This window comes from Podarcis liolepis (genome assembly GCF_965112155.1).
Source record: "Podarcis liolepis genome assembly, chromosome: 1".
Taxonomy (NCBI): Eukaryota; Metazoa; Chordata; class Lepidosauria; order Squamata; family Lacertidae; genus Podarcis; species Podarcis liolepis.
The window spans coordinates 63,166,836-63,181,047 of record NC_139554.1 but is presented as its reverse complement, the minus strand read 5'-3'; the positions used below and the strand labels follow the sequence as shown (position 1 = coordinate 63,181,047).

Below are 14,212 nucleotides of genomic sequence, written 5' to 3'. Positions count from 1 at the left end.
AAAAGATGAGTGACGACGACGACCCGAGATCTCCTAGTCTTTCCAGTGAATCAGAGGATTCACAGAAAGGAGCACCAGTGGCGAGGGCAAGGGGGGAGTCTAGGGGGGCACCCCAGGAAGACAGAGCCAGAGAGGACTCAGGGGGGAGCAGCTGGAAATCGGGACCAGCGTCACCGCCAGGAAGCAGGGAAGAGGAAAGGAGCCAGGGGGGAAGCGCTGGCAGCTCACCACAGGAGGGAGGACATGAGTCAGGAGTGGCCACACCTCCACAGGAGGGAGGACATGAGTCGGGGATGGCCACACCTCCATCGGGGAGCGAAGAAACGGTTGAGAGGAAAGTGGAAGGTTGGGCGCGCGCGCCAAGTTCAAATGCAGAGGAAGGCGGCGCAGTAAGCAGCCCCGAAAGAGAGCCAGGTCCTAAAGCCCGGCGCAAGGAGGCAGGAGGGTCTGGGTCAGCGTCAGAAGAATCCCGGAAGGAAGAAGCCCCGGGGGGTAGAGGGACCCAGAGGAGGACAGTCAGGAGGAAAAGGTGGAGCAAGGCTAGGATATTAAGTTGGTGCACACAGGGCGGAGACTCAGACGGAGCTTCGCCGACCTAGCTACTAGGCGTAGAGTTGCGCGCAGCAGCGTGAGAATGGAAACTGTAATTCAATAAAGACTTTTACTTAATGACCGCTGGCTAGCGTGATCCTCTGTGAGCTAGGATCTTCAAGCAGCTCTGACAGTAAGCTCCGTCTCCACTTGTGGGCATCTACAGCCTCGAGGAGGGGAGAGACACAGGTGCCTACTAGCAAGCTCACGAACGGCAGACGACATGACGGCTGAGCAGCAGATAGAGGAACTCAGAAACGCGGTGGCACAACTGAACGCTGAGGCTCTAGCATCCAGGAAGAGGGAGGAGGAAGCAGCCGCAGCCTGCAGGGATCTCCAGGTCAGGTTAGACGTGCTGACAAAGCAGACACCCCGGCAGGAGGGCATTGGGTTGGCGAGACGGACAGGCGGGCTGGTCTCTCACTTCGATGGGAACCTGCAACAGTATCCCAACTTTAGAGCCGACGTACTGTGCGCACTGCAACTGCTGCATAAAGACTTTAGAGATGAACAAGAGAGAGTGGGGTTCATCATGTCCCATCTGCATGGGGATGCGAGAGCATGGCTACGCAATTTATGGAGAGATAAGGATCCGGCGCTACAGAATGCAGATGCCTTTATTAAAGCGATGGATGGGTGTTTTTTATCAAGTATTGACGTGGATCTTGCACGGAAGGAGGTGCATGGGCTGAGACAAGGGAGTTGCTGGCCATTCACGCAGCGTTCAAGGCGTGGAGGCACTTTCTGATCGGCGCCAAGCACACGGTGCAGGTTTGCACGGACCACAAGAATCTAGAGCACTGGCGCACGGCACAGTTCCTGAACCAGAGGCAGATACGTTGGGCTGAGTTCTTTGCAAACTTCGACTTCCGAATAGAGTATGTCCCGGGGGACACCAACATCATGGCAGACGCTCTCTCCCGTAAGCCACAGTATCTGGAGGACGCAACACCAGCGGCCGCCATGCACATCTTCGCACCAGCAGTGTGGGCGTGCGCCGCGGCGACCGTGGACCTAGAGGCGGTGCGACGTGCGTTGCAGGAGGACTCCTTCGCACAAGCAAAGATGGCAGAGGTGCAAAGGGGCAAGGCAGCGGCCGACGGTTTCCGGCTACGAGATGGATTGCTCATCCGAAAAGGGGCCATCTACGTGCCGGGAGACGAACTTCGAGCCAAGGTGCTGCAGCAGCTGCACGACGCGCCCACGGCCGGGCACTTTGGCAAGGAGAAGACGGTGGAATTAGTAGCCAGGGATTTCTGGTGGCCTGGAATGAGAGGGGAGGTCGCAGACTACGTGGCGAGGTGCGACACCTGCCAGAGGGCCAAACCAGTGCACAAACCGCCGGTCGGACTGTTGGAACCGCTGCAAACACCGTTCGAACCATGGGAGAGAGTGGCCCTGGACTTTGTCACGGATCTGCCCAGCTCAAGGGGCAAGACGGCAGTGCTGGTGGTGGTGGACCTGTTTTCCAAGATGGCGCATTTCATTCCGTGTGCGAAGGTGGCCACGGCGGAGCAAACCGCCAAACTGTTCATAGACCACGTGTTCAAGGTTCACGGTCTGCCACGGTCTATTCTGTCCGACCGGGGGCGGCAGTTCATCTCGAATTTCTGGCAGAAGCTGATGGGCTTCCTGAACGTCAAGATCAACCTGGCGTCGGCGAGACACCCGCAGACCAACGGGCAAGCGGAGCGGGTCAATGCCATCATGCAGCAGTACCTGAGATGTTATGCAAATCAACAGCCTGCGACGTGGGTGGATTACCTACCGCTTGCCGAGTTCGCCTACAACAACACGAAGCACGTGTCCACGGGGGTCACGCCGTTCTTCGCCAACAACGGGAGGCACCCCAGAACCTTCCCGGGACTGGAAAGAATGGGGGAGGGGGAGCCGCAGACGGCAGATGCGTTCGCGTCGGAGCTGCAGGAGGTCCACGATCAGCTGAGGCGCCACCTGGAGCTGGCCAAGCACGCATACAAGGTACAAGCAGACAAGCACAGAAGGGTTGGAGAAGAGCTCCACGTGGGAGACTGGGTTTGGTTAGCAGCCCACGCAGTGCCGGCCAGGTCGTTGGCCAAGAAGAAACTAGGGCATAAGCAACTGGGGCCCTACCAAGTCGAAGAGCAGGTCAACCCGGTAGCTTTCAGACTGGCACTTCCGGAGGGTTCCAGAATGCATCCGGTATTCCACAGATCGGTGCTCACTCCCTACAAGGCACCGCACAGGTTCCAGGAACCCGGAACAGCGCCGAGTCCGGTCAGAGACAGCACAGGGCACGCGGAAGTGGCACAGAAGGAGCGCATCAACGAAGTCACTGAGATTTTGGACTCCAGATGGGGGGAAGAGGGGGTAGAATACTTTCTCGCCAAGGAGGGCACCCCGGCCAGTGCGAACAGCTGGGTGCCGGGCTACGCCTTGGACGAACCTCTCCTCAAAGACGAGTTTCATGCCCTCTTTCCCCATAGACCTATGCCAGCAGAATATTTTGACGACTGGCTTTTCACGCCCACACTTTCGGCCAGCACTTTCCGGGGGTTCGACTCGGACGAGGACCCGACACAAGACGTCCGTTCCCCGGAGGGGTCACCCTCGGGATCTGCATCAGAACCCTCGTATTGGTGGGACGATAGGCCAGAGGAGCAGTGGCGCAGACGGTGGCTGGAAGGCCCAGGACGAGCAACACCGACAGGAGGAAGTGAGGGAGAGACGGACATGGACGTTTTCGGGGACGACCCTGGTTTCGAGCACGGCGGCACAGAGATGGAAGCGGAGGTGACTGTCGTCGACGAGAGCGGGGAGGAAGACCCGGGAGACTTCAGATGGAGGCCTGCCACGGGAAGCGACCGATACCCGACGTTCGTCCCTTTGCAACAGCAGCCCCCAGCTCCAGCACCGGAAGGAGGGGATGGGGGAATGGGGGGCTTCGAGGGGGGGATGGATGTCAGGGGTTTAGGAGCAGAAGCACGGGCAAGGGAGGAAACAGAGAGCGAAGGGGAGGAAGCAGAAGAAAAGATGAGTGACGACGACGACCCGAGATCTCCTAGTCTTTCCAGTGAATCAGAGGATTCACAGAAAGGAGCACCAGTGGCGAGGGCAAGGGGGGAGTCTAGGGGGGCACCCCAGGAAGACAGAGCCAGAGAGGACTCAGGGGGGAGCAGCTGGAAATCGGGACCAGCGTCACCGCCAGGAAGCAGGGAAGAGGAAAGGAGCCAGGGGGGAAGCGCTGGCAGCTCACCACAGGAGGGAGGACATGAGTCAGGAGTGGCCACACCTCCACAGGAGGGAGGACATGAGTCGGGGATGGCCACACCTCCATCGGGGAGCGAAGAAACGGTTGAGAGGAAAGTGGAAGGTTGGGCGCGCGCGCCAAGTTCAAATGCAGAGGAAGGCGGCGCAGTAAGCAGCCCCGAAAGAGAGCCAGGTCCTAAAGCCCGGCGCAAGGAGGCAGGAGGGTCTGGGTCAGCGTCAGAAGAATCCCGGAAGGAAGAAGCCCCGGGGGGTAGAGGGACCCAGAGGAGGACAGTCAGGAGGAAAAGGTGGAGCAAGGCTAGGATATTAAGTTGGTGCACACAGGGCGGAGACTCAGACGGAGCTTCGCCGACCTAGCTACTAGGCGTAGAGTTGCGCGCAGCAGCGTGAGAATGGAAACTGTAATTCAATAAAGACTTTTACTTAATGACCGCTGGCTAGCGTGATCCTCTGTGAGCTAGGATCTTCAAGCAGCTCTGACAACTCACTTCTGGGTTTGACTGCTAAGGTGTTCATCAACCAAGGTACGGCTGTACTAGATCAGGGTTAGGCAACCTAAGGCCTGTGGGCCAGATGAGGCCCAATCGCCTTCTCAATCCGGCTCATGGATGGTCCGGGAATCAGCATGCTTTTACATGAGTAGAATGTGTCCTTTTATTTAAAATGCACCTCTGGGTTATTTGTGGGGCCTGCCTTGTGTTTTTACATGAGTAGAATGTGTCCTTTTATTTAAAATGCATCTCTGGGTTATTTTGGGGGCATAGGAATTCATTCATTTCTCCCCCCCCCCCAATATAGTCCGGCCCCACACATGGTCTGAGGGACAGTGGACTGGCCCATGGCTGAAAATGGTTGCTGACCCCTGTACTAGATTAATGACTTGCCTCTGATAGTGTGAGCTTCCCCTTTAGGGGTGGGGTGGGAACTCATTAGGGTGCTCCTTCCCTGGAGACTTATGGTCTCTAACTGATTTTGGCTGTGAGACCTGGAAGACCTGCTTTCTACCTTGCAGGCCCTGGCTGACTCCATATAAAGCTGAGGCTTGGGTTGGGGAACTGTTTAGGGGTTTTTGTTGGGGGCAGGGTTGTTGCTTTTTTTGATATTACTTGTTTGTATCTTTATTTTAGATCTTATTATGGATTATGTGGAAATTGTTTGGTTTGGTTGTGTACTTTTTGATGTTTTTATTTTTTGTTTATGTTGCAATTTTTCATTTTTTTCATGTTGTAAGCCACCTTAAGCATGGTTTAACTATGGAAAGGCAGCATACAAATGACATTATGTATGTATTATGTGATACTTTGGGGAACAGTGAGATGTGGAGGGCCATACATATGATCCTTAAGCACCCTCTCCAAGGTATGCTGATGATATCCAACTCTCTTTTTTCTGAAACATCGGAACTGGGACTGACTTAGAAGGCCCTGAACCAGTGCCTGGAATCAGTGGTGGGGTGAAGTGGATGAATCCTAGCAAGACAGAGGCTCTGCGGGTGAGCGATTCCTAGGTCTAGGAAGTCAGTAAGTTGCCTTCCCTGGACGGGGTTATACTCTCTCTGAAGGTGCAAGTGCATTGTTTGAGGTTGCTCTTGGCTCCAGCTGTCACTGGAGGCTCAGGTATCCTTAATGGTTAGAAGTGCCTTTTATGGCCATTCCTGGATCAGGATAGCTTGACCATGGTTGTCCATGCATTGGTAATCTCATGACTGGATTATTGCAATGTGCTCTATGTCGGATTATCTTTGGATCTGGTCCAGAGGCTGCAGCTAGTGTAGAATGCGGTGGCTAGGTTGCCTCTGGGGACAAACTACTGCCAGTATACAGTGTTCCCATTGTTCTAGGGGCATTTTGCGACTGGGAATTTCATTAGCGCGAGCAGTTTCTGAGCTCTGGGCACAGTACTGTGCCTAACACTTCAGATTAAAACTGTGGAGTAGAAGGAAAGGAGGACCTTTTCCTGCCTCCTCACTTCCAGCTATTCTCTGAAGACTGAAGAAGAGACCCTCTTAAGAATATTAGTGGGGTGGGCAGGGGAAGGACTAGACCATGTGAAAAAATTAACGTAATATTTTAGCTGCAGTTCATTCATTTTCAGCTTTGTATTTTTGTCATAAAAAAGCGAGCCTAGACATTCCGTTGTTGTGCCCATAACCTAGGTTTAAGGTGCCATTTAGCTCCTAGCTTTCATATCTCAGTTTCTGACAGTATATAATACCCTACTTGCAGGATTTGCAGTGGCTGCCAATCTGCTACCAGGCCAAATTCAAAGTGTTGGTAATAACACATGAGGCCCTCTAGAGATCAGGACCAGGTTACTTAAGACAACAAGTTATCCCTTATATTTCCAGTACAACAGAAGGGGAAGAAAGAACTTTTGTGGAGTTGCTCTTCACTTTGCAGGAGAGCTCCTCCTGTAGCTTCCCAAGACCTCAGAAGCTCACACTGCAGTAACTTGGAGCAGGGCTTTTAGCGTGGCTGCCCTTGTTTTGTGGAATATCATTCCTGTTGAGACACAGCAGGGGGCCACTGTCTGACCATTCCAGAAACAGCCAAATACATATTTACAGGCTTTCCCAACTGGATACATGGAACTTTGCCATGAGCATCTATTTTGCTTGGTTTCCTTTTTGTTTTAATTGCATTTGCTAGTTTTTTGTTTTGTTTATGTTGTTTCCAGTGTACACGGCCTTGAGACAGTTGTAGAGGTGATTAATAAATCAATAAATAATAAAAGTAATATACTTATTTTACAAAACTTATAAATTATTTATTGCATTTTAAAAATTGACCTTCAACCTAAAGACTCCCACGGTGGTGATTAGCTGAAGTATACATGGCTGTAACAACAGTAACTCAAGGCACTAAATTCAAATTATACTGTATATACGCGCGCGCACACACACACACCCACACAAAAGCGCAAGCGCGCGCACACACACACACATGCAAGTTGGGGCATGTAATTCTGCTTTCAAAATTCTACCTGTAATGTATATATATTCTACCAGAGCAAACTATCTGGTGTAAATTTGTATCATTAATTTTATTTTATTATCATAGAACCAAAGAGTTTCAGAGTTGGAAAGGCCCCCAGGGGTCATGCAAACACATGCATGTGTGCACACTCTTATGCTATTAACATATTAGACCTGGAATGAATTGTACTCACGGGTGAGATTCAGAAAGCCGCTGAGCTAGTTGATAGGCTGTGGGATCTCTGTCAAGAGCATATATTTTAATATCTGCTGCCTCTTGCATAAGCGCCTTGGTATGGCCTCCTGCTCCAAATGTCATATCAAGAATACACTGAGAGGTAGAAAAATAATAACCTTGTTATTTTACTTAATAGTGCAGGGGGGAATTAAAGTTTAGCATCCATCTCTGCTTATTAACCTTTAAATTGTTGATCGTATTATTTACCCAATCATTATGCATATATTTGCATTTTGAGATCAGCATCAGCAGTCCTTAGGTTCCTAAATGGAAAACATAAGTCACAGAAAAACCATTTGCCATCAGTCCACACCCTTGAAGATGTCTTCTTCCAAAAGAAGTGGAAAAGAAACTTCACCATTCAGAGGTCATGTTTGATAGCTGTGGTAGGTCAAGCTACCTGCAGTGGTACAACTTGGCCACAATAGTCCCAACAGGACCACTGCAATCTGCTCTATGTGGAGTGTCGTCTGAATGAGGCTTGGAAACTTCGACTGATGCAAAATGCAGCTGTCAGGATGCTAATGAGACCAGAAGGTTTGAGCACGATAATATTTTTGCACTGACAACTATGGTGGTTACACAAAGCACTGGTATTAACCTTCAAGGCATTAAACAGTGTGGAACACAATTACCTTAAGAAAGGGTGGGCAACTGGATTTGGCTGCCAAGCGAGATGCAGAACTGGTCCACCCTCTGTGGTCCACTTTTGACAGGTAAGTGGGGCTGCCTACCTGTCAGCCACTTGATATCATTATGACATCTGGTGTGGGGTAAGTGGGTGTGACTGGGGAAAACCAGTCTCACATATCAAATTAGGATTGCTGGCAGGTATAGTTTGGTCCACAAACCAGAAGTTCCCTTTTCCTGAGTTTTAGAATCACCTGTACTGTATTCCAAGATCTGCACCAGATATCCTGCTCAGGTGTCCATCCATGTAATAGGTTAAGATGCTGAGCATCCAAGACAGGGGCTTCTCATTGGTAACACTGCAGCTGAGGAATTCTCTTCTAATTAACATTCATTTGGTCTCTACAGTACTAGGATTCAAGATGGCCTTATAAACTTAGCTTTGCAATATTGAGCTTCCTTAAGATAATGTGTCATACATTTCCTGCAGTTCTATAGTTCTACTTGTGCATTGCCCTGTGAGGGATACTTATAAAGAACTTAATATATATTGTATAAAAGAGTAAGTAGATAACTTTCTAGGACACTCCTAGATGCTACTATGAAAAGTTAATTATTAACAAGTTCCTGTGTCCAGATTACACATATTAATTTAAGCATTTCCCTAGGACTGCCAATCCAATAGTACATGCATATTAACTGTATTTTTAAAATGTATTTCACAAACTAGGCAATTAAAGAACATGAACTGACCTGGAGACATGAAATTGAGTTGCTCACAATGCCATAATGCGCATGTATTTCTGAAAAGACTGACTTAAAAAAGTCAACTTGTGCTAAAAACAACTCAAGAGAAGCAATCCTCAAGTTGCAATTGCTGAATAATATCAGGTTTTGCACTTCTTTTTTCCAGCTATTATTTCACTAAGTGATACCAATATTGCATATGGAGATGTTCTGCTTTGGTAATTTCACATGCTCTGCCATTTATCAACAGCTCTGTTCTACTGGCCTGATGCTTTGTTTTAATATAGCATAATTGAAGAAACAGCTGAAAGGTAATTTGCTAAAAGAAAACCCCAGCAGAATATAGATACAGAAAATAGATTCACTATAGTGAAAAACAGAGTTGTTCTCATCTGGATCACATATTTGTATGGCTTTTATGCTCTGCTATTCAATCTTATCAAACCAGTTTTCCCATTTTCTTACTATGTTTTTGTAACAAAATATGTCATCATGTTGCAGTTTGCAGGGCTGCTGATAGGTGGCCATGCCAACTTCAGTGTGATGACGGAACAGCAGGCAGGAGGCAGAGACAGGTAGATAAACAAGCAAGCGGCGTGGGTGACCCAGATGAACTGCAGAGGAACAGCCAGGACAGGGCAGGGTAGTTCCCCATCAACCATCCTGATCTGTTGTCATTGTGTCACTGCCGCTTTGGCCACAGCAGCATCAGAGGCCAAGGATGAAGAAAGTGACAACAAGGCAGGACAGTGGGGAGATGCCATGACAGGCAAGCACTCTCCCTGTTGCTACCATTGCTGATTGCTTATGGGAGACAACTCGTGAGCCGGCTGGCAGTGAGTGGGCAAGTGGGAGGCCTGTGCAGATCTTCCCATGTCCCTCCCCCCATCTCTCCTTTGTCCACCAGGGCAGGGTTTAAGGATCTGTGAAGGGATGGGGGGGAGTTGGGTGAGATTAAGGGAGGGGGTAGAAACGCGGGTGGTGCTGTGGGTTAAACCACAGAGCCTAGGGCTTGCCGTTTGGAAGATCAGCAGTTCAAATCCCCGCCATGGGGTGAGCTCCCGTTGCTCTGTCCCTGCTCCTGCCAACCTAGCAGTTCGAAAGCATGAAATGCAAGTAGATAAATAGGTACCGCTCCGGCGGGAAGGTAAATGGCGTTTCCATGTGCTGCTTTGGTTTGCCAGAAGCGGCTTGCTCATGCTGGCCACATGACCCGGAAGCTGTACGCTGGCTCCCTCGGCCAGTAAAGCGAGATGAGCGCCACAACCCCAGAGTCATCCGCGACTGGACCTAACAGTCAGGGGTCCCTTTACCTTTAAGGGAGGGGGTGGCAAAGAGGTGAGGGTGGCATGAGAGGAGGGGCAGGAGCCCCTAGTACGTGAAGCTTAAGAACAGGCACATCTCCCCAGAGCAAGGGTGGCTAAACTCTTTTGACCCTAAAGATGGTCAGGTATACCTTTGAGGCTACAGGTCAGTGGTAGATGTGGTGGATGTATGTGTGCATGTACATATATGCTATGTATACATTACACGTAGTGACCTCACACATACAGGACACACACACGAGACAACCAGGCCCACAGCACTCAATCACACACACATGCATACACTGTCACACACAAACATATGTAAACAGAGGTGCACATGCATACATACAACCAGCCCTTCCCACTCGAGCCCAGAGGTGAAGGTGGGTGGGAACACTGCCTTTTTACTTTGAAAGCACACAGAGAAACGCAAGAAAACTTGGATTCAATTATCTAAGACGCATGTCGAAAAAGAAACATAAAAGAATTAAATGATACAGACTTCCAACAGTTTTATAGTCCTCAAAAAAACCGAGCTGAGGAAGGCATTTACTCCGAAACAGGGCCCTGTCCTGGTCACCACTACTGAATCGTACATCTGATTCACACTCCGGATACTCCGTTTTGGCCCTATTTTGATCCTTTATTCTTTATTCTTTATCCTGATTTTATATATATGGACTCTTTTTGACTGCCATTGAGACTTGTATAAAACAATTGTTGTGCACTGGTATTTCATGTACCTTTGTACCATATCACTGCATATTTGAAACTACATTATTTCTGTACTTAAACGTTGTATCCAAACTTACTTTTACTTTAAAACCATCGTACTTACATGTTATATTTCAATTTACTACTAGCTTCAACTGTTATTCTTAGCAGAATATACACGTTTTTCATCTCAACTCTTGAGTAGGAATTATTCCTTAAATTGAAAGTTGTGGCCAGAGTTCTTGGTATATCCTTTTCAGTGCCTTTTACTCTTAAACAAGCAGGCATTATCTCTCCGCTGCTTAGCACTAAGATTGGAAAAGAAAGATAATTTTGTCTGTTCTTAATAGAAGGTATCTAAAGTTAAATATGTACCTTGGATTTCAGGAAAGCCCAGAGGAACAGTATTCTATAGCTAGCTACAGTAATGGGAAAAGGAGCCCAAGATGGGTGGGAGTTTCTATGTATGAGTGCCTAAGTGGCAACTATAAACAATTCCAACAAAATAAAAATCAGAGCGCTCTGAATAGGCCAACATGGCTGCACAAAAGCGAAAAACCCAAAAGGTCATGTCCTGCATAGAAAATGGAAGCGATGGCAGGTAACAAAGCAAAAGTTCGGACAAGCATCCCAGACTTGTAGGGCGTTTACGCTATGTTCCAAGTAAGATGGACAGAACAGCAGGACTGCTCACACACAGATCATTTTTAGTCAATTTAAAATTTAAGAGTAGGTAAGATGGAACTTCCAAATAAAATGCCATAATTAAAGTTCCTGGTTTGCACTAGAACTTGACAGAAGTACATACAAATAGGAAGAACATGTATGCTTTATCCTGCGCTTCCCTGACCAACCCAGAGACAGTATTTGAAAGGCTGACTTCAACACATTTTTTAAAAAATATACTGTGTCATATATAACACATCTTCCTTTTGGAAGATTAAGGCTGCAATCCTATACCCAGTTTCCTAGGAGTAAGCCCGACAGAATTCAACTGGATTTACTTCTGAGCAGACATACAGGACTGCACTGTACTAATAGCTTGAGCATATTCCCAACACTTCGTAATACATTAATTACAGAATTCATTCAACGTTCAAGAGCACAGAAAACAGATCATTAGTTTGGGCATACTTCACACACCTTGCCTGCCCCCCCCCCCCGTTTCCCCCCCCTTTTTGGAGGGGGGGGATAATTCTGTACAACTAGATGACATTTTATCCCCATGGTCCTGTAAATACCAGAAAAGATTATTATACGACCACTTCCTGCAATGAGTCACACTTCTATAGTTAAGTTATGATGCCCTGCTACAGTTTCTCATAGGAATTTTATAATCAGTTTGTGACTGTACATTTTTGAAAGTATTCAAGTTTCTCATGATAGCCACAGAAAAACAAAGCATTCCAATGCTCCTTCCCCCCACCCCAAATTTAGTGATACGTCTATGGAAGTCCATCACCTTAAGTTTGCATTTAAAGAAGAGATAACGAACTTCACTTTGAAATTATATTACTGGTTTAAATCACTTTGTCATGTTTTTCAACAGTATGTCTCAATATTTACTTTTCTAGAATTAATGTATTCTTGTCACTATTTTTTTCACCTTTTAACAAGATTAGATAGAAAAAAATACGGAAAAATATTTTGTTCCATTAGATCTCTGGCTGTACTGAATAAAAGCATAAATCGCACAATGCAAGAGTATTAAAACTGATCTTTAGATAATCATTCTTATTAATGACTTTTGTTCCTACAGTGTAGTAGGATTTTTTAATTTTCCTTTTCGGTGAGGTCTGCAATGATGGCTTAGGCTACAGTCCAACACACACCCTGGATGTGGATGGATGGATGGGGAGTGGGGTTAGGCTCTTGTGTGCCACACTCACTGCTGGTGGAAAGGAGAGCCACTGGGCTTGGGAGGGCACCACTGCAGTGGAGGTCCCAGCTTGTTCTAAGTTATTGCTGGTAGTAACCAGCAGAAAGGCCCCCAGAATGAATGTAGCTAGGTGGGCCACAAGGTGCCAGAGGTCTTGAATGCACTGGATCCTAAAGCCCCACAATGTTTCAACCTTTCACCTATGCCAGCCTGGAGATGGAATAGTGAAATAAAACCTCACAGACCTTCTGCCTTGCTAGCAAGAACCAGTAGGACTTCTGATACCGCTCCATGTCTCTCCAGCCCTCTCATTAGGATTGCTTTGCCCACTTCCTTTCATTGATCACACATTACAAGATGCCGCCTGAGAAGCTTATATTTCTCTGTCATCGCTTTGGGGCCTTTGCTTTTCCACCTCGCAAAATGCAAAGGGTGTGATCCAGACCTGCTGTTCTTTGAATGGAAAGTCTTCTCCATTCATGGAAGAGAACTGGATCCAGCAGAATTTCCTGCTCCACTGGCTTCCTGCAGGCAGACAGGGAGAGGGGAGACTATCTTGACCAATCATCATCAGCTCACCCAAAGTTCCTACTACACCCTCCCACTGTTTCAAGGGGTCTCCCAATCCTCTAGAACAGGTGAATGGGGAGCATAGGGGAAACCAGTGAAACGTGTTTGCTCCTCTTCCATTTTCAACACAACTCTGGATCCAACAAAATGTGTGTGGGTGCAAATGTTTACAAACCTATTGATCACCTTATATATTAATGGTATAATATTTCATAGCCTAGACATCTGCAGTCCAATAAATGGCTGGCTGGTTCCAATCAATAGGAAACTCACCTACATATATACACAAGTTCTTGACATTCACTGCCCCATTAGGATTACAGCTCACAATACTGCAGTGACAACAAAAGCTCTCTCAGGGTAAGCCTATCCCTTCTGGCATCTCACACCCACATAACATGGGTTTCCAGCTCATCAAACCTCCCTTGCCTGCTCAGTTCCCTCCTGTCAATAATGCACAGTCCCAGTGTAATGCCTACCCCAGCAAGGTGTAATAGTGCTAGATTTGTGAAGAGAGAAATGTAATATATGGATATAGTAAGAAAGAGGAGGAAAATGGTGGGGAGTTAATGCAACAGAGTAGCTGAAGAAGTACATGCAGTGAGGAAGGGCTGAAGATTGAAGAGGGGAGAAGCAACTGAGGAGAGAAGCCAAGAGAAGGAAAAAGAGACAAAGAGTGAGCAAAAGTAACATAATGAATGAACTGTGACAGAAATTGCTATTTCACTAGCAACAGTTAATTGGCACCATGATAATCAGTGGTGGATGGGGATGAGTCATTCATATGTTCTTATCGTTTATGCATTGTTATTAGTAAACAATGTAATCCATTTTTAACTATATATAACCACCCCCACCCCCGGATTCCAGAGTGATTACCAATTTGCCCTCCCTATCCTTGATGTGTACAACTTGGAAGGTTCGCCCCATTCCTACTTGACTCCTCCTTTCTTCAGCTCCATGTCACCACCTGTTCCCTTCCACCTTTCATTGTGCCACTTCCTTCGGCCACCTGTATTGATTTACTTCCCTTATTTCAATTTTCTCAAGCCTCCTTTACCACCTACCATTTCTTCAAATTCTTCTCTTACTCCACTGATTATTATGCACCATCCTTGTGAGCCTTTATCCCTGGTCTTCCTGTTTCTTAGGTTTCTGACCATCTCTGGATATCTTCCAAGTCCTTGGGCTGTACATGCGTTTGGTCTGAATCCCAGACAATTGCAAATGAACATTCTTTGCCGTCGCTCCATAGCAGCTAATCAGTGTCAGGGGCTCCCCCACTACAAGCACAATACTTTTGAGAACCCAGC

At 47.6% G+C, this 14,212-nt stretch overlaps 1 protein-coding gene across 4 annotated transcripts in view; it reads right to left on the bottom strand.

Annotated features, from left to right (window-relative positions):
* METTL15 (methyltransferase 15, mitochondrial 12S rRNA N4-cytidine) overlaps positions 1-14,212 on the bottom strand; it is a 94,324-nt gene that overhangs the window by 39,263 nt on the left and 40,849 nt on the right. For all 4 annotated transcript variants that reach the window (XM_083464885.1, XM_083464886.1, XM_083464883.1 and 1 more), the window contains one exon: positions 7,009-7,145. In XM_083464885.1, coding sequence (XP_083321011.1) covers positions 7,009-7,145 — 137 coding nt within the window. The remainder of the gene's footprint in view (positions 1-7,008; positions 7,146-14,212) is intronic.